Consider the following 21,469-nt stretch of genomic DNA (forward strand, 5'->3'; position numbering starts at 1 on the left):
GGGAATTTTTTAACATCCCTATGCTGATGGCAGTGATTTAACACATGCACGAAACAATAGCGCTTCACGCCACTTAATAAACCTTTGGGCTGTGTGACTTCCAGCTTTCTTGCTGGCTGGATTTTATGGTCTGGTAGCTCCTGAACAGTCTAGTATACAAGCCACAGAAACGGTATAAAGATAGTGTGAAAGAGGCTGTGTTTGTGCCCTTGTGGATGCATCTGATGAATGAGGCACACTCCATGAGCACAGGCTCCCTCAAAGACGCTTTGGCCCACTTTACCCACTGAGCTTAAACACTACAATAAGCCTCTGGGCAAGGATCAAGCTGAGTGGGTGGTGGTTGGCCTAGCCCTACACCTAATTTTTCCCAAAACATCTGCCAGAGTAAGAGTTAAATATCCTGAGCACCTGCTTAAGCTGGAGCCATAGTGTTACCCTTCTCAGGAAAGAATCAATCCACCTTTCAGATATCTGAATGCCACAGGTAAGCAGCCTGAAACGAAATGACATGTGCAACAAAGAGAAGCAATTTCCCTTGGATAGACTCAAATGATCCTGTTAAAGGATGCATAAAATAGCAGTGTTAACAGCACTCTCCTGGAAGGCAGGAAGCGTGGGGGATGGGCAAGGCCCCTGTGTCCATCAGGGTCTTGGTATTGTCATCTGCAATAACAAAAGCAATGATGGCTGTGCCACCTACCTGCGAGGTTGGCATGGAGATCATATCCCAACTGCAGGAAACATAAAGAATAGATTTGAAACATTCTCACCACGCGCAGGGAAACAATAAAGCGAGGTGATGGCTGTGTTCATTAGCTGGATTTAATCTTCTTACTGTATACACATACATTGGAACATCACATTGTGTCAGTGAGATGCACAACTGTTATTTGCCACATCAATTGAATTTTAAACTGCAGAGGGATGCACACTCTGAGAACTATGATGTATTATAAAAATAAATAAATAGAATAGTATACATTACAAATGGCGTATTTTTTTTTTCACTCTGATTCAAGGATTTTAGCAAGTAGCCATCTCCATGATATCCGTGCATTCCATTTACAGTGAGTTATCATTGGGCATTCCTCAACCTGGGGTGGTTAAGAATACAGAAATCAAAATGTCAAACTTTAGGAATTGTAGGATTTGTCTAAAGAATTTAAATGAATGCCTAACGCCTACCAAACCTTATGAAACAAAGTGATCCAAATTCAATCTGCAATGGCTAGTAAGGTTCCTGCAATTGAGCCCAACAGCATGCCAAGCTCTCATCAGGCATGGACTCATTTTAAAATGCATGTCGCCCAATGAAAAGTTGACAACATACCTAATGTGAGGTAGGTGGAGACTCTTAATCACTCACACATCTCTCTTTCTTAGCCCATTGTTGGCCCCAAATTTGATAGTAAGATGTACTGTCAGTATTTATATTTTCCTAGCAAACAGAGTCCTAGGAGAGTACAGTTTGGGTCTCTCAGACCTCGATGTTGCTTCTCTGCAGGCAATATTTCTCTAGCCTCTCCTGTGTCTGTGTTTTAACCTGTTTTCCTGAGGTGTGTGTGGTAGCCACGCCATTTGCAAAGGAACTCACTGGCTCTCTGGGGTAAGACCCAGGAGCACTGCTGACCACTGCCTTGATGATGCCCTCTGCCGGCTGCCTACTGTGGCTGCCACGCCCCAGACATCCCGTGGCATCTGGTGCCCAGCTGCTCTTCTTCTGCCATGTACCTCCACTCCTCTCAGAATGACAACTCAACCTCTACCTGCAATGTTTCTTTCTTGCCTACCATCTTCCATAATTTACCCTTCAAAACCTTTCATTATTATTCATATACCTTAGATACCCACTAGTTACATCTTTTGTCATGTCCCCTACTTAATTTTAAATTCTTAGAGGCACAGATTAGTTTTATTATCTCTTTAAAATTATTCTTATTATTATTGTGGAGTGTCTGTGTCTGTCTGTCTGTCTGTCTGTGTGCAGGCATGCATATGCCACAGCACCGATGTGAAAGTCAAAGGCCAACTTTGGAGAGTCAGTTCTCTCCTTCCACCATGGGCTCCTGGGATTGAATTTAGGTCATCAGGTGTACAAAACAAATGCCTTACCCAATGAGCCATCTCACTGGCCCTTAATTTGATTATCTTTCATGGTTAAAGTCAATATTGCCATGCTGTTTTCAGGACAGTGGGTGGCCCTTCCACATGGTGCTTCAGTCTCCACAGACTATCAAGAGCTCTGTTGACTAGCCTTTGCTTGAGCAACCTGCTGAGGGCATTTTCTGAAGGATGAGTTTAGGTCGTGTGGGTTGCATACAATTTCATAAAATGTAAAAACTAAATGAATAAAAATACAAACGGGGCCGGGCAGTGGTGGCGCACGCCTTTAATCCCAGTACTTGGGAGGCAGAGGCAGGCGGATCTTTGTGAGTTCGAGGCCAGCCTGGTCTACAGAGTGAGATCCAGGAAAGGCGCAAAGCTACACAGAAAAACTCTGTCTCGAAAAACAAAAAACAAAAAAAAAAACAGTCCAACTGCTACATCTCAATTATTTTTAAATACTAAAAGCTGACTCAATCAATAAAAAAAGATGTTTCTGTTGCTACTTGTCATTGCTTATCTAAACCTTAGATCCTAAGAAATACAGCAAAGAAGAGATTAGCTGCAATCTTCAAAGCTAATGCCAAGTACTTTAGTGAGAATGTAATTAGCTGGGGATTTGAGGGGTATTCCTCAAAACACAATCTTGAGGTGGTGCAGGGCTCACACATAAAAGGAAATAAATACTTTTGATGGATCACTTCAAGAAATGAAAACAAGTTGTAACAGCCAAATATGATTCTCACCAATGACTCCATTGGAAGATAAGGTAGAAGACAACACCTCATAAAACTTAGTATCAGGGGACAATAATCAGAATTAACATTTTGGAAAAGGCTAAATGCAGAACATGTACAACAGAAAGTATATGTTCTATGTACAGAAAGACAGATTTTTGAAAGAAAAATACCTTGATAAATAAATGTTCAAGGACACAAACTACTAATAAATATTTGGAAACACATTCAAATTCTCTAGAATCCAAAAACATAATTTAAGGCATGACATCATCTTGAAACTATCAGATTGGCAAAAATAAAAAGAATGCTACCACTGCAGGCATAAATACAGCTCTCTAGACACCGTCAGTGAGACCACATATTAAAAGCTCTCGGGAGGCCAATCTGGTACCACATTACCAAACCCTTTACACATCTACTTAAGAATACATCCTGCCAGCTAAAGGCTATAATTCCAGCACTTGGGAGGCTGAGGCAGGAAGAGCTGCACTTCAAGGCATCTGAGCTACATAGTGAGACCCTGAATCAAAAAACTAATGGCCGGGATGTAGCTTGGTGATAGATATGAGGTTGATCTCTAGCATCCAAGAAAATATTACACAAATATGTGTTCATGCTATCATGATATATAACAACAAAAACATTGAACATAACAAGAAATGAACCAAGAGTGGAATCATTCAATAGTCATATACTAGCATGGTATTAAATTATCATTGTCTATTTTCTAAATATTTTATTTTTATTATTTTTAATTGTGTGTATGCATGGGGGACTGCCCATGAGTGCAGGTGCTCTCAAAGGCCAGAGGAGTTGGATCACCTGAAGCTGGAGTTACACATGGTTATGAGCTACCCTATATGAGTGCTGGGAACCCAACTTGGGTCTTCTGCAAGCACAGTACATACTCATAACCGCTAGTGATCCCTCTGCTCCGCATTGTGTTTCCTTAAATGAAAGAGTGGGACTATAAAATACATGCAAGAGTATGACCTAGGCTTTATAAAATAATAAGAAACAAGGAAAGAAGTAAAAGAGAAACAGAAGAAAGGAAAGAGTAAAGGGTGTGTGTGTGTGTGTACACATAGGTGTGTGTGTATGTGTGTGTGTCTCTGTGTGTATATATATTGTGTGTGTCTGTGTCTGTCTCTGTCTCTGTATGGTAGGAGGATGAGTTTGGGGGGCACTTATATTTTTCTAAGTTGCCAGGTTCCCTAAATCATCATTTTTACTATGTAGATAAATCTGAATGGTGACTATATTTGCATGAGTACTTTGCAACTGGAGAGAAATCTCTCAATAAATTTGCCTTCTTTATTTTCTGAAATGATTATCTGTTGTTTCAAATTAAGCACAAGGGAATTTCTTTTTCTATTACAAAGTGAATCTAGTTACAAAGAAAAAGAAGAAAAAACAGAAGATTATGAAAGAGAGAGGGAGGGGAAGAATGAGAGAGGGGAACAGAGAAGGAGGAAGAAGGAAAGGTGATGAGGGAATGTCTTTCTGTACGCTGTGAAAATATGTTGCTCTGATTGATTGATAAACAAAGCCGTTTGGCCTATGGCAAGGCAGCTTAGAAGCTGGTGGGAAATCCAAACAGATAGACAGGAGGAGAAAGGAGAGGAAAAAGCAGACATGCCAGCAGACCAGTAAGCCATGGCCATGGGGCAACTTATAGATTAATAGAATGGGTTAATTTAAGATATAAGACCTAGTTAGCAAGAAGCTTGAGCCACAGTCCATAGCCATGCAATCTGTAATTGATAGAAGCCTCTGTGTGTTTACTTGGGTCTGAGCAGTTGCAGGACCAGGCGGGACACAGGAATTTTATAAATGGCTGTGGGACCTTGGTGCCAGGTGAGACCAGGAAAACTTCTAGCTACAGAAAGGGAAGTCTGAGAGCAAGGAGAGGGCAGACAGGGAGAGAAGGGGGAGTAAAGCCTCTGCGTACCAGAAACCCTTCCAAACGTTCAGTGCCTCTGTTTTATTGGCGATGGAGCTGAAAACACCATGTCACAAAGCTGATGCTGGTTGATCAAGTGCTAACAACTGACTTCCTGGAATACTTCATGCATCCCATGATCTGGGATAAATAATGGTCACATCAGCAGACAGCACCTAAAGAAATGCTGATGAGATACTCCAGCTTCGGGAGGTGAACACAGATCCAACTGATATGGAACCCAGCAGCCCTAATATCAAGGAGCACGGTCTGCCCTGAACCCCCAGATTCATCTCTTCTCACCTCTCCCAGCTGAAGGAAGGGAAAAACCTGTAACAGCACAGTGGTAAAAAGAAAGAAAGAAAAGAAAAACAAGTTGACAGATCCCCATCCTGTTAGACAGACATTGTGTTGTGAAAGACTCTAAAAAGGTTTACTCTTCCTACCTCTTCAAATACCAAGAAGGTCAAAGTAAGGCCATTCTTTCTTTTCCAAGACTACACATGAGGTTTCAGTAACTGCCAAGATTTCAATTTTCATCCTTACCCACCAGTATTAAAGATCTAATCTAACTGTTCTGCTCAGACTCACATTGAAAGTATACAGTTAAACACTGCCACAGAACCTTTTCCTCGTGTTAGAGTCTTCTAGCAATTTCTCCTATAGCGCTAGAAAATTAAAATTTTGATTAAAATGCTTTTGAAAAGGATAACTACATATGTATGAACACTACCTATGTCACTCTGTTCTCTGGGGCCACAACAATCACTATCCCTGTGTGGCCACGCACATGAACCAGGCTAGTCCAGACCACGATGTGCTCTGTAGCTCACAGGCTACATTTCAGAGACAATGCAAGGTAGACATAACACATTTACATATTTGGGGTGTGTTGGGCTAAATATGACTTCAGTAGTTTCTTTTTACCTTCTTAACTATTGGGAGATTTCAAATGACACAGTTTTTGTTGCATTTGTCGGGGGTGGTAGTGGTCTAGGATGTTACTTTGCCATGTCAGGATTCTTAGTCCTGTCCCTCACACTCCACAGGCTCACTATAGTCCCTAGAAAATAAGTCTTCATCAATGCCATCTTCAGGGGTGTCTACAAAACTGTCGTCAGTTACCTATTTTCCACCAAGGGACTCTGATGGCCTGAAGTTCCAGCTCTACTGTGATCAGTCATCAGTGCCCCACGCCCCATGGTCTTTTATCCCACATGCTTTTTATGCACGGTCTTTGATGCCACACATGCTTGAGTGATGGAGAGGAGTCTCATCACTACTGATGATGGAATGTGTAACTTTCCATTTGGGGTTCAAATTCAATTATCACAAGGTAAACACAATGAAGTGCCTTGACCATCCCTTGAGAAACTCTAGAACTCCCTCTGTACCCAGCAGGAAATGCTCATCATCTTGCATCTGCCCAAAGGTGAACTCTAAAATCAATTACCATGGTTTCCAGAAAAGAAACCCAGCAAACTAAAGTTGTTTTTTGTTTGTTTGTTTTTTGTTTTCTATTTGAAAAAAAGCAGCTCAAGGTAAAGAGAGAAGGTGAGGCAGTGGTTTTGTGACATTCTCACTGTCCCAACCTTCTCCACATCCTGCATTGTCTTTGTGGCTTCAGGATGGTCCAAAGGGTCCAGGCAATATCCTCAAATGCCAACCATGAAGAAAAGTGAAGGACAGAGACACAGGTCAGGCAGTCCTATCTTAGGAGAAAACTTCTGCTTTCGTCTTATTACACTGAACTGCCCCTCCTGCCACCCCCATTACCCTCAAGGAATAGTGAGGTGCTTTCCCTAGGAATATGGCTGCCTCAGAACTCTGCAATAAGAGGGGACAGTAAATGGATTAGGGTGGGAGGTCGTGGGCATCTACTGTAACTGTGTCTTTACCAATATGCTTGTGAGTCTTTAAGAGAAAGAGAAGGAAGTGTCAAGAGAGAAAGAAATTACAGAAGAATTCAGCAGAATCCACAGTATTAGTGTTGGACACAGGGTAAGGAGAATGAAAGCTTTGACAACATAGTATCTGTATATGAACTCTTCCATTTTCTGAAAAACTATGTGTTTAAATAGTCCTTCAAGTAACTTTCCACATGTATCTTTGTTGGTGATAAAAACACAGTCAACCAGCCAATAATAATTTGCTGAAAGTTCAGCTCAGACCTTATCAAACAACTGCCCTGAAAATTTCACTGGCCATTCGCAGGCTGCTATTCAATATGGCTCCCTTATACTTATACAGTTTTACTTCCCTTTATTTACTTCCACCCAATAGGACAAGGCCATACCCCAAACACTACAGCTTTGTTCCAAGGCATTTGCAAACTAAACTCAAGTCACTGATCTCTGTAAGGTCGAATCTACTCAAACTGATCTGAGGTGATCTTGCAACAAGAACCACTGTGTCTGCCATCTTTCCGAGCACCACCCCAAGGTCATTCACTTTCAAGGACACTGAAATGTGGTTGTGTGGATCTCACAAGTATGGAGGCCCAGCCAAGGCAGGTAGAGAATGTGTGCATGCTGCCCAGGTGCTGATGATGTGCTCTTGGTTTGGGAAACATTCTAAGTGACTCAGGGCTGAACAAGCCTATTCACAGTTTAGCTTCAGCAAAACTTGGGTTTCTAAAATATTGTGAATCTTTGTGTCATTGGCAGAAAGTCCAAACTTCACATGATTAGTCCACAAGCACTACTGATCTGTTCTCTGACATGGCGCACGTTTTCCACAGCTGGCCCTTCCCAACAGTACAGTCTTTCTTACTCCCACTCTCATTTGAGCCAAATGACACCCTACTTCAAGGTTCAATGTATGCTTCATTTTCCACAAAGCCTTTCCTGCCTCTCCGCTGGAATCACTCTCCATTTTGATATTCCCTGTCTGCAAATTAATCACTTTCTTTGTTATGTCTCTTGCTGTTTTCTTTTATCACACTTGGTGACTAGCCCCATCCTTTTCCCCCAAGATCAAAAGTTTGAGTCTATACCTCACTCTCCATTGTGAGGTTCACACATAGTAAATGTACAGAAATCCGACTGCATCTAATTAACTCTGAACTTTTTCTATTGTGGAACAAGTAAATGTAATATAAAACTAGTCATGAATTATGACTCCAAAACAGTAACAGTTCGATGCTTCCATTTTGAAGCCCAGACAAACACCTGAAGGGCTACCCTTTGCCTTGGGAAAGAAAAGCTGGTCCCCAGACCATACAAAGCTTTAGTAGTCTCCTATGCAGCCCAAGGGTTCCTGCATAAACTCAGTGCAGAATCCAGAAAGATAGAAATGCTTATGCATCTAGAAAAGGTGAAGAGATGTTCTAAAGCAAAACAGGAGCAAGGATAGTTGTGCCATTTTAAATGCAGCTTTAAGCAGGAAGGACTCTTAGGATAACAGCCATTTCCGTGGTTGGTGAGCAAAGCAATTGACATCAGGGTTCTCTTGGGAAACTGAGGCCGTGCTGTGAAATCTGCACCCACTTATGATTCCAATTATGCGTGCAGCTTTTGGCCAGAATCATCTTATAACTAGCAGGTACTCATGCAGAAGACTAGACAGGAGTTCTAGTTTCTATTACTCAAAACAATTCTTTAAACTCTAGTATTTCATATTGTTTTAAATTATATCACAGAATTTTTTTATTTGTAACAAGAAAATATAACTAATCCTTCAAAGCAATGAGAAATGTGTTGTGAATGTAAATGTAATAGACAGAAGGGAGAGATATTTCTAAAAACTCATGTTTTATAAAGAACTTATATCTGAAAAAAACAAAAGTAACCAATACGCAAATGAACATCCCAATTTGAAAATGGGAAGACTATCTGAACAGACACCCCACCAAAGAACACACGCATGCGCTAAAGACACATATAAGGGAGCCCACGTCACTTATCATCAGGAACTGCAGGTTAAAACAGCAAGGCTTTATAGCTATGAGCATGGCCACAATTCTAAACAACGAAAACACCAGAGACTGGCAAAGACAGGAAATACGAACTCTTCTTGATTGGTGGGAATGAAGCCTGTAGAAGACGGCTTGGCAAATTCACACCAAGTTGATGTATGCTTACCGTAAAATTTATCAAGTGTTCTCCTAGATACATGGCCAAGCAAACTGAAAACATGTCAACACAGAAATCTGCACAGAAACGCTTACAGCAGGTTTAAAGCTGCCAAAATGTGGACGCAATCAAGATGTACTTCAGCAGGCAAACAAAGAACACAGTGCATTGGACGGTACCTCAGTGATAACGCACGAAAGAACATGGGGGAGTCTTCAATAGATAGGAGTAAGTGATGGAACAAACCTAGATTTTACACGCTGTATTATTTCTGCTGTGTGTCCTACTGGAAAGGGCACAATGAGCCAATGTAAAGATCAGAATTGCCTAGAGCTTGAGGGAGGGGAAGGAAGGATGAGTAAGTGGAAAACTAAGATACTAAACAGGGAAAGCATTATCTTGAGTAAGTTGTAATAATACGCATATGTATATGTGGACACCTGTTCTCTACCAGTTCTGAAAAGCTCCAGAACAGTGCTTCTCTGGGTGGTTTGAAAATGCTGACAAGTGTTCTCTCAAGAACAACACAAAGCTTCAGAGAAGCCACAGAAACAGGTAAGGTGACAGGTATAGCAGCAGGACTCTGTACAAGGTCAAGGCCCAACCCCAAGCATGTCCTTCTCTTTATAGTTGTGTTTGTGCGAGCACTACCAGACACCATTTCAAATCTCCTCTGGACTCAGTCCATTGCCCCTTTTACTCCTTTAAACACATTAAACAGAGTGGTGCTACGCTCTGAAACAGGACATTCCAAACTTTGCGCTCTGTGTGAAGGTGACTCCACAGTGGGCTCTTTCTGTTAACTCCTGCTCACAGTTTATTATTCCCTCAGCTCTTGGCAGGGAAAGGAAGCAGGTAGTTCTGTATTGTGGATTCATGTTCCTTCAGCTTCACTTGTGAGAATTAGTTAAACTTCATTCTTCAAGGGCATTTCCCTTTTTCTTCAGCCAAGAATGAGGCTCCCCCCACCTAAGACCTAGAATTATGACCAGTGTGGATGCAAACTCCAAACCACATGTTCTACTTAGAAATTCTCAGTAGAATTGGGGATTTTTTTTTTTTACCCCAATCCACCCACAACCTAAGCAGAGATGTATGTGCCCCCCTGCCCCCCACCCCCCCCCCCCACACACACACTCCAATTCCTTCTCCAGACCCAGGTTTTTCCCAGTTCTTCCACTGGCCCTTTACTGTGTGGGGCACCAAGGCAGCATGGGAGTTCTGGTTGACCTGCACCCCATCTTGGGCTTCACTTCCTGGAACCCTATACACATGCTGTTAAAACTCACACTATAGGCTCTGGGAAATCAATGGCTAATAGAGGGACAATGCCATTCCAGTGGTCGCTGACCTCCACCTCAGTTCACCTTGTCTTACCAGTTCTGGCCTCCCAGGAACTCCATTATTTTTCTGCCAGTTCAGCCATGCTCTAAAAACCACATGGGGCTGGAGAGATGGCTCAGTGGTTAAGAGAACTGGCTGCTCCTCAAGAGGACCCAGGTTTCGTTTCCAGCACCCACATGCTGACTTACAACCATGTGCAACTCCTCTCCCAGGGAATGTGACACCCCCTGGCCTCTGCAGGCATCAGGCACACACACAGTGCACAGACGGACACGCAGGTGAAACACTCATACATGTTAATAAATCGATAAATATTTCTGAAAAGCCATTAGAACTGATGGAGAAATTCAGTATGTTTGAAGGATACTAACACTATCACACAAACAGCAGCACTTTCATGTGCTAATATCAAACTCATTGATAAAAGAAATTAAGAATGCAGCCCCATTTACAACATCTACCAAAAACAATATTTAAAAATAAATTTAATCAAAGAAGTCTTAATCTGTACAATTACAGTTATAAAATTCTGATGAAAGAAATTATAGAAGGCATAGAAAAGAGAAACAAGCCCAATGTTCATGGATCAGAAGTACTAGTACAGTTAACATGGCTGTGTTCTCCAAAGGGAGCTGAAATTCAATGAACTTCCCTTCAAAACACCAATGCCATCCTGCATAGAAATAAAAGAAAGCCTCTAAAATTAATGTGAAACTATAAAGGCTTGGAACAGCCAAGACAACCCTACCCCCATCCTGCCAAATGTTGAAGGCATCACAGTGCCTGGCATCAAAGGTACAAGGCTACAGTAACCAAAACAGCATGTTACTGGCAAAGAAATCAACACACAAATCAATGGAACAGAATACAAAACCCCAAAACTAATCCTCATCCCTTTAGCCTGGCTAGCTCAGTCAGTAGAGCATGGGACTCTTAATCACAGGGTTGTGGGTTCGTGTCCCACATTGGGTGCCAAATAATGGGATAAATCCATGGAGTCTATTTAATGATCAAAGGAATTTATTTGGGGGTAAATTCACAACCATGGGAGATTTATCATAGAGTCCAGGAAAGCCGAACTATGTCCCATGCCAAACAGTTTGGTCCAAGATCTCAGCATCCAGAACCACAAGGTAGCCAAGAGGGGCCAGCATACGTGCATCCCAGGTCTTAAGGGTTCCAGGTGGCCATGCCACAGAGGCCAGTACCTCAAGGTCATAGGCAGGTGTAACAGCTACAGCTGCCTCACTAGGGGTGGTGCTTCAGGGCATGGCTCAAACGGCCACCCACTATATCGGGTGATTCTTCTTTTCATTGTATCAGGAGTATACACTGGAGAGGAGTCTTTTAAATGAATGCAGTAAGTAATACTGGATACACATATGCAAAACAATGACATGAGATTTCCTATCTCTCACCATACAAAAAATACCAACTCAAAACTTACCAAAGACCTGAATATTAAACTCTAAAATCACTACAAGAAAACACAGGAGAAAGACTTTAAGGCATTTGTATAGGCAAAGAATTTGGGGGATAGCCCCCTGAAAGCAGTCAACAAAAGTAAAAATGAGATTTCACCAAATAAGTTTCTGTACAAGAAGGTAACACAGGACAGTTAGGGCATGAGCCTGAGAAAGGGAGAGAATATGTGCAAAGTGTCCATCCAACAAGGACTTCCTATCCAGAGTACACAAGGCTATTTTTAATGTTTGAATGGACGTCTATCTAAAGAAGACATACAAATGGCCAGGAAGTGCTTGAAAAAATGCTCTCCCCATCACTAATGACCAGGTAAGTGTTTTCCAAAACCATAGTATCACTTGTTCCAGTAAGAATGGCTATTTCCCAAACCTCTGAAAATAGTAAATGTTGGTGCAGATGCAAAGAAAAAGGAACTCTTTTATTCATTATTGATTGAAGAAAAACTAGTAAAATTATAGAAAACAGTACAGAAACAACTTTAAAAATACAGCTATCATACGATCCAAACATCCCACCAACAAGTATATGCCTCAAAGCAATGAAGTCATTGTACCAAAGAGATGCCTGCAGCCCTCCACACCACCCTGCTGCACCATTCACGATAGCCAAGTCCGGACTCCACCAAGCTGTCCACCAATGAATAAATAGGCCAGGAAAATATACTATGTATGCACAGTGGAATGCTATTCAGTCTTAGAAAAATAAATGAAGTCCTGTCGTTTGCAGCAGCAGAGATGGAACTGGAGGCCACGGTGCTAAGGGAAATAAGCCAGGCACAGAAAGAAAAATATAGTTCTCATTCACTTGTGGAAACTAAAATGTTGAGCTGGAAAAATGAGGTGAAATGGTGGTCACTAGAGACTGGGAAGGGTGTGGAGGAAAGTGAACAGAAGGAGTTAGATGAAGGGGTATCAAAACACAGACAGGAGAAATTCACTGAGAAATTCCTGTAGCATGTAGGATAGTTATAGGTTACGATAATTTATTATATTTTTCAAATAATTAAAAGAGACCAAAGTCCCCAGTATGTAGACATTATTGACATTCAAGAGGCTGAGTATGTTTGTTACCATGATTTGATGAAGCTATGTACCAAATTATCATACTCTACCCCATAAAAATTAATGCTTATGTCTCCATAAAAATAGTCCATTTTAAAAATGCCTTTAAAAGTGCATCTCATGCAGCTTGTTTTGGGTCTTTTTGAGTTTCTCCAGACATGTAGTCTGTCATGCAAGTAAAACCAGACCTGTCTTATCCAGACGTTGGCACAGAATCTGGCTGCATGGCTATGCTGTCCCTAAACATGACACCTTATCTGACTCATAAATCCAGGCAACATTTTTCAGGTTATTCCTTCTTTGTCCAACCTTCTGCCATACCCCTGAAAACCTGACATTTTCACCCCCTTACCTCCTCAGGAGCTTGGTCCCAGCTCACGTGGGCGGCTCTAATCTCACCTTCATGAACTCCCAGATTCAGGAACACTGATATTTGCATTTCTATTGAATTTCTGCCCTTACAGACACACACCTCGTTTTATTATTAATATATCTTTTCAAGTTGTCTTATTTTTAAAGCCAAGGTAAACACATATTTAGGTTAATATACAATGTTGATCAAAAATCAAAATTGAACTTTTTTTACTTTTGTTTATTTTTGTGTGTTTGTGTGTGTGGAGATCAGAGGACAACCTGCAGATGTAGGTTCTCTCCCTCCATGTGTATCCCAAGAATTGAACTCAGATCACCAGACCTAGGGGCAGACACCCTGACCCACTGGGGCCTTCACAGCAGTTTACTGGTTAGTGCCAGCCCTCAAATTGCCAGCTACTGGTTTTCACAAAGGAGTTGTGCCAGTCAGCAAATCTTCCTTGATAAAGCAGGGGGTACCTGGATTTACACTCTGGGGAAAGTTTCTTCGCCACCAGTAGCAAGTAGACCCCCGACAACTGTCGCTGTGTGCCTTAGTCAATCCTTTCTCTGGGATAGAAGTAGCTTTAGATGGCAACCATAAGAAAAGCAGTAGCCAGTCGTGGTGGCGCACGCCTTTAATCCCAGCACTCGGGAGGCAGAGGCAGGCAGATCTCTGTGAGTTCAAGGCCAGTCTGGTCTACAGAGTGAGTTCCAGGACAGCTAGGGCTGTTACACAGAAAAACTCTGTTTCAAAAAACAAACACAGAAGGAAGGGAGGGAGGGAGGGAGGGAGGGGAGGGGAGGGGAGGGGAGGAGAGGAGAGAAGGGGAGAGGAGGGGAGAGGAGGGGAGAGGAGAGGAGGGGAGAGGAGATGATTGGATGCCTAAAACCGCAGTTAGTGCCAAACCCTATCTCCTCTATGTTTGCTCCTATACATCCATGTATACATTTAATTCATAAATTAGGCATGCCAAGAGATGGGTAATAGCTGAAAATATTCTAATAAAAGTTCTATGCATGTAGACCAGAGAGAGCTCGGTTGGTGAAGGATTTGCTGTGTAAGCATGAGGCCCTCCGCTGAATTCCCAGAAACAGTATAAGAAAGCCAGACATGATGGCACAGTCCCCATGAGGTGGTCACAAATCCCACACAGAAAACGGCTGACCCACACAGAAGCAATTAATAGTTCTATTTATTGAGAAGTTCAGAGACTAAGGTACCAGGAGAACTGGGGGTTGGCCTAAGCCTACTGTTAAGTACTTGTGAGCTTTTGAAAAATCATTTATCTGTTCAGTGCCTTGGTTTCTATGCTACAGAACTGGCCCGTGTGACGACTAAGCTTCCATGCTCTACAACCGATTTCCCAGTGTTCAACAACTAGAGGAACGTCCTCCAACCCATTCTCTGAGCAAACAAAATCCCCTGGGCTTTGGACCAAGCTCCAGCCATTCTCATAGCAGGCGGAATGTAAGCACATGTCAAAATAAGAACACAAGGGTTGATAGCCCTTTGTGAACCACATTCTTATCCTCAATGCTCAGCAAGGGGCTTAGAGAGCTAACCACCCTGATGCAATCATAACTCAGTTCACCAAACAAGGCCAAACTGTGGTTTCCAGGAAACAGAAACAGGAATGTGCAGAGATGTAGTAGCAACGTCAAAAGAGGAAAACAATGAAAAAAAAAAAAAAAAAACTCAAAAGAGACACAATAAAGACCCGAAAGTGTGGTCGGAGCTTTTGGAATGGCTGGAACCGTGAAGAGCTCTCCCCAATCCTAACAAACCGCTGTCCATTGTATTATTAATGGGCTCATTGAGGTAAAGGCGGATCGCTGATTCTTTTGAAAATCCAAAATCTAAAATTGAAAGCTATGAATGGTGGAATTAGCAAACTACTTCAAGGCATTTTTACCTCGGTCTAGAACTTAAAGATATTCTTTTCTTAAAAAAAAAATTAGATAAGGCATAAATTGCTGTTACTTCTTAAATTATCAAGAAGTCCATCATTATATCAGTGGATTAAAATATCTCTAAATGATACAATGAAATTATAGGATGTCTTCAATTATGACTCCTCTTCCTTTAGAAGAAAGGGGAAATCAATGGGAAGCAGAATAAAGGCAAGCTATTCCTATTCATTCATTACACATGAATGTGTAATATACATTACATATAGCTGGTAAGATCAACCTTCAACTTCGATTTTTATGTTTTCTATCAAACATTTCCACGTAAAAGTCCTATATCAATGAGGTCCACATATTCATTATTTTTAATGTCCTGCCATAGTCTTAGCTGGGCTCATAATGTGTACATTCCTTTAGCATTCATTAACTCAAGAGCATTTATGTTGCTTCCTGTTCTGTTTGGCTTGGTATTCCTTGAATATTATTTCTTTGGAACTATTTCCAAAAGTGAGACTATATGGACAAAATTATAAATAATGTTATAGTCACTGTTGTATCTATTAGTGAACTGTTTTCTGAGAAAAAAACAATTTAAAAATCTACCAATATTTTCAGTTATTACTGGGCCCCAACTTATACCATCCCTACTCACACACAATCACGTCACATCGCTGATATCTTCTCTGGTCTAGCAGGTGTATACAGTACCTAACGGATGTGTGTCTGAGTTACCAGTAAGACTAAATCTCATTTGTTGTAATGACTGTCTCTAAATGTTTAAAGATCACTGATCAGGCAAGGGACAATAAGCAGCAATAAATTATCATATTCATAAACATTAATGCTTTTTTAAAATACAACACCTGTATATTTTTTAAAGTTGGGAAGACAGAGAAAAATGCGAAACATAATGTAAAATTCACCTTAGTCCCAATATGCTTTCCCCTTTAGCATGTCATAAAAAGTGTATTTCCTTCTTCAGCTCTCCATCATCCCCAGCCTCACTAAAAGCCGTCACCGCCTGCATGTGACACACACACATGGGCCCAGGATTTTCCCATGACCTCTCCATACAAGTGGAGTCACAACAATCACTGATTCACACAATGACATCTTTCTCCGTATGTATCTGTGCATCTTCCTTTCAGGATGTAGAGATCTACCTCATACATCTGACAGCTGGCACGGACTCTGTGCTGTTATACAGAAGAAGTTCTGAAGCTGGAACAAAGAACTGATATCTGGAGTACACAGACTGCATTCATTTTCCTCTGACCATGAAGTCAGAACTATCATCGACTCCTAGCTCCTTTGACCCTCCATGTGTCATTATCCAAGCTCTCCTCACCGTTTCAGTTCAATGCCCATTGTTTGGAAGGCTGTCAGGGAGACCTGCAATCTTTGCTGACGGCTTCGGGTGGGCTGTGGCTCTCTCGCGCACTCATCCAGTCCTCACAGACCTAATACTGTCCTGTCTCCTCCTCCTCCGATCCCTGGTGCACACAGCAACCTTTCTCACTCTCCATTTCCAAGCCTGCTTTTCTTGGTCCACCCTTCCTTTCATTCATCCTGAGTCAAGAGAAGGACAGCATGGGTCCTCTGCAGGATTACCCCCTTCTGGCTTCCATTTTCACTACCTGTACTCCATCCTCCTCCATCTAGAAATGAGCTCACACAAATACCGTATTACTGAGTTGCACAGTCCTATCCTCAGAGCAGCACAAGACCAAGACCTAAGACCGGTGAGTCTGCTGTGTCTGCTCAAAAAGATCACAACTGAACTTGCTGACTCGGCATTCTGTCAGAGGAGGAGGAGGAGGAGGAGGAGGAGGAGGAGGAGGAGGAGGAGGAGGGGGGGGATGAAGCGGGTCCCTGGACCCTCACCTGAGTATCCACTCTTCCCAGTATGAGATCCTGCCCTAATCTCCTGTGACCTTGGGGCCTGGGAAAGAGCCAAAGTATCTAAGCTGGGGAAAGCTGGGGAAGGACTTCATCCTTGCAGCCATGGAAAGCCACCATCCACGGTAGTTTAGCCCTTCTAATGGAGCTCACCCATACACCTGCCCATTACCCTTCACTCGTGACCTCTCAGCAAGCCTAATAAACTCACTGGTTCCCAGGGTAAACTTCAGTGGAGTTAAACTTGTTCTCATCTCCCCTTGGGAAAACATTTCACAATATACTAACATCACAAAGTTGAGATTCAAGCCTAAGCAATTTGGATCATAACGATGGTGCCCACAACAGACACTTGCATTACAGGACTGTAACTCTGGGAAGTTATAAAGTCGTTGGGGGGGGGGGGTTGTTTAGAAGACTGGGTGGGACGAGAACACCCAAAACAACAGAAATCAAGTTTCAGACAGAGGAAAAAACAAGAGTCCCAGAGACTCATGTGTCCAAGAGTCCAAGAGTCATGTGTATGGCAAACAGTGGAGAGGGAGGCTGTTTTATGTAGCTGCTTTATGGGCCCTATGTGAATGTGCAATGCAACATGAAGTGTGTGGGGTTCAGCTTCACTGTGTGTGTGTGTGTGTGTGTGTGTGTGTGTGTGTGTGTGTGTGTGTGTCTTCGTCCCATAGCTCCTAACAGCTGAGTCCACTGGCACCAACAGGACCGAGGCCATCTACGGAATGGCTGAATCCCACTCTCTTAGCTAACCTTGACCACGACAAATGTGCATCAGCAGCCATCAGCAACCATCCAGAGCACAGAATGAAGCAGTTTTTCCAGCCTTTGCTCCAAAGTCCGTCCTGGGAGCCAGGTGTCTCCAGGAGGAGGTATCAGGACTCCTGTGTTGGGTTTAGCTCTTCTTTCCCTTCCCTAAGACGGGCTGTGGATTTGATCCTCAACTCACCAGTTCTGTGGCCATGTATTATACTTCTTTTCCCCAAATCAGTCATCTTTAAATTAGTTTATTATTATGGTGTGTGCATGTGGTACGTGTGTACGTGTGTGCATGTATGTGAGTGAGGGTGGGTGGGTGCCACAGCACACCTATGGAGGGCAGAAGAAAACTTTCAAGAGTTGCTTCCACCATGACTTCCGGGATTCAAACTCAGGTCATGAGGCATAAGCAGCAGTGATCTTGAAAGGATACTCCATTACAGGGTCAAGAATAAGAAAATAATGTAGACCAAGCAGTTCCCAGAAGCATCCTTCAGAGGCTGTCCCTCTGCTCTCTCTGCTTCCTGACTTCAGACACAATGTGACCAGCGGCCTCTGGCTCCTGCTGCCACAGTTCGAGGCTAAGGGCACTGTCACCACCACATCTTCTCTGCCATGGTGTACCGTACCCTCAAACTGTTGACCAAAAGACCCTTCCTTCCTTAAAAACAAAGTTCAAGGCCAGCCTGGGCTACACACTGAGACTCTAGCTCAAAAACACATTTTTTTTTAAAAAGCAAGAAAAATATGTAGTAGGCTAAAGTTATTTATACTGTATTAAAATTTAAAATGTATTTATTATAAACAAGACATATGAATATTTAAGCAGTAAAGCTAATACATAAGAATGGAATTTTTTTGAAAACTAAATATTTTCCACAAGGGAACATGTGTGTTCCTGTCAGACACAGACATGTGATTCTGAGTTCAGATAGTATTTTACGGTAACATTATACAAATTACTGTATCATACTATCATCTTAAGTCCTATGAGTCATATTTTTTGCTTTCATTTAGACTGGCAGGTTCTCATGGCTGATTAAAAACAGTCTAGCTGAATGGTTTCTTTAGGACAATGAATGGCTACGGTTAGGTTTCAAGCGAGAAAGACCACACCTGTTCATTGATCTCTCTCAGCTTCCCATCAATGGCTCTCAGCCGACACTGCTGGTCCCTTTGCTCTTTGCTGTCCTGGAGTATCTTTTCTCCTGGAGTTGGCTCCGTGTTTCTTTCTTCATCGGGGTCAGGTTCCTAAATTCAAAGTAAAAGAACTCACTCACAGGCCGGTTAAGGCACAGCCATGGGCCCTCCAAGGTGACTGAGACTTGAAGGTCAACTGCGTTGCTCGGTGTCTCTTCTCTTCAACCCGTGTTTAGAAATTTTTTCAGTTTTTCTATTTGAGGAATTAAAAGTCCAGATACACATAAACAAATGGGGAGATATACTTGGTGTCTGGCATCATCTGAAATGCAGGAAGGTACAGTAGAGAGAACCACGGCTGGGTAGGAGCCTGAGTCCTGCTTGCCGTTTCTCTGGGCTTCAAGTCTGTCACACACATTTCTTTTTTCATTTCTTTAATTTCTCTGATTCTTCGCAAATACATTTGTACAATGAGAGATGATCATATCCACTCCCCATTCACCCCTCCAGCTCCCCCTGGACCTCCCCCAACATGCCCATCTCCAAATTTCAGGTCCTCTCCTCTTTAAAAAAAAAAAAAATAATAACCACTACATCTGTTTGGTGCTGCCCGTGTGTGCACGGCTGTGGGGGCGTTCACAGAAGCATGTGCAGTTTACCAGTGGCCACACCTCCAAAGAAAAATGGGTCTCCGTCCCCCAGCGGCTCTCAACTGCCAATAACCCCTTGGTTAGGAGCAGGGCCTCATGAGTTCTTCCACCACCTACACTGAGCGGTGGCTGCGTGAGACTGTGCGGGCGACCACAGCGGCTGCTGTCCCCCATGCACGGTAAGTCTGCCCGTCCATGTGACTAGAGGCATCTGTGTAACGACGTTGAACGGGACTCGCAACATCAGAGGCTTTGACTCTCGTGCCACCTGCCTCCTGACTAAGATGACATTACCGCAATGAATCCGCTGCTCTCATCTCTGGTCTTACCATCTGATGAGACCCGGCCAAAAGTCATCCTAGCACGTAAAAGACACGCGGCAAAGCTCGGTACCTAGGGCAGGCTGGATGTGTCCTTTGAATGCAGGAAGTACTATACAAAGGAAGCGCTTCCTGGCCGCTTCACGGCTGCCAAGCACATTGACAGAAGCATGGCTGCTCAAAATTAATAGCATATCTAGGTGATCAGAAGTGGGCTCTTTTCGACAGGAGGTTGAGTTTAGTTGTATCTAAAACTGAATGGCCTCTCTTCTCTTCCACAGATATCCTTCTCCAGGTTACCACACAGGAAACTGGCATAAGAGGCATCTCTAGTCATTTTCAAGGGAGTACGATCCCACTGTTCTCATCCTCTACCCATAGCTGGTCACCAAAAGTACTCAGCACTCTAGCGTATAGTGTCTCCCAGATCAAAGCACCTCGTTCTTTTTGCCGCCTGAATTCAGACCATTGACCAGCAGTTTATCAATTTCAGCACGATTCAGTGTCATCTGCACGATCTATGAATAAATATGAAGGCCAGCCACCACCTGGGAGATTCTGGTTCAAAGGCAAGGGCTAGCAAACTGAACACTTGAAATTCAACTGCCTGCAGATTTGAGAATTACTTAAGTTACTGTTTAAGCCTACTGAAGGGTCCCAGTGCAGCCAGCCAGCCCCTTTACTTCCTCCTCTGCAGAGAACCAGTGTAGCAAGATGCCAGGTACGTACAGCCTAGGTAGTGTCACTTGCCATCATTTGAGACATAGATTCAAACCTCAGCCATGCTCTTAGCTGCTAATTCCCCACTACCCCAGGCATCCACTCTCCAACTCCCTTCAGATACTCATTCATTCGAATCTAGTGTAAGCGTATATCCACCTTAAGGTGTTCTCTGATGTACCTAGAAAGGAAAATCTACTCCATATATTCATCTTATTGTTCATATGGTCACTTGCTCCTTCCTTGCAGATACCACCCACACATCACTGCCTAGACAGTGGGGTGACTGACCTTGCTGTGCCCCAACACAAACTGGACCCTCGAACCTGCACAAGTATTGACCACTAAACTCTAATTTCGGTTCTCAGAACTTTGATCATGATTAGTGTTTGATCAGACTTAGAACGATTATCACCAAAATGCACATTAGACAACGTTCTCCTGAGTGACTAGTCATGTGGGGAGTTCACTCAGTGTGTAAAAATGCATGCCACACAAGTCTAAGCACCTGAGTTTGGATCCCCAGAACCTATGAAAAAGCTGGACACAGTGGTACAAGCATCTGAAATCCAACTGGCTGTGCTTCCTGTTTCTTGCCCTGGCTGATGCCTGGGAAGGGGGTCAGGAGCGACCTTTGCACAGGAATACTGGAAGAAGTTTAACAGTAATTAACAGTAATTAACTTGATGATCTGAAAAAAAAAATGGGAGTATAGATCAGTGGTAGAACACTTGACTAGCATGCATGAAGCCCTACATTCTGTGTGTGTGTGTGTGTGTGTGTGTGTGTGTGTGTGTGTGTGTGTGTGTGTGCGTGTATGTGTATATATGTGAGCGTGTATGTATGTGTGCGTGTGTGCACGTGTACGTGTGTAAGTGTATGCGTGCGCATGAGTGTGTGTGCGTATGTGTACTCCAATTTTCTTAGTTTTTTGTGGTTCTTAAATTTCCTACAGTAAA

The 21,469-nt window shown here is 42.8% G+C and overlaps 1 protein-coding gene across 5 annotated transcripts in view; it reads right to left on the reverse strand.

Annotated features, from left to right (window-relative positions):
- The window catches only part of Fsip1 (fibrous sheath interacting protein 1), a 123,129-nt gene that overhangs the window by 71,411 nt on the left and 30,249 nt on the right, over positions 1 to 21,469 (reverse strand). For 4 of the 5 annotated variants that reach the window (XM_052723540.1, XM_052723539.1, XM_052723538.1 and 1 more), the window contains exon 10: positions 18,797 to 18,931. The exons of the other annotated variant lie outside the window; for it this stretch is intronic. In XM_052723540.1, coding sequence (XP_052579500.1) covers positions 18,797 to 18,931 — 135 coding nt within the window. The remainder of the gene's footprint in view (positions 1 to 18,796; positions 18,932 to 21,469) is intronic. 5 annotated transcript variants of the gene reach the window in all.

The sequence above is a fragment of the Peromyscus californicus genome, unplaced genomic scaffold, assembly GCF_007827085.1.
Source record: "Peromyscus californicus insignis strain IS unplaced genomic scaffold, ASM782708v3 Scaffold_7__1_contigs__length_154581171, whole genome shotgun sequence".
NCBI classification, from domain to species: domain Eukaryota; kingdom Metazoa; phylum Chordata; class Mammalia; order Rodentia; family Cricetidae; genus Peromyscus; species Peromyscus californicus.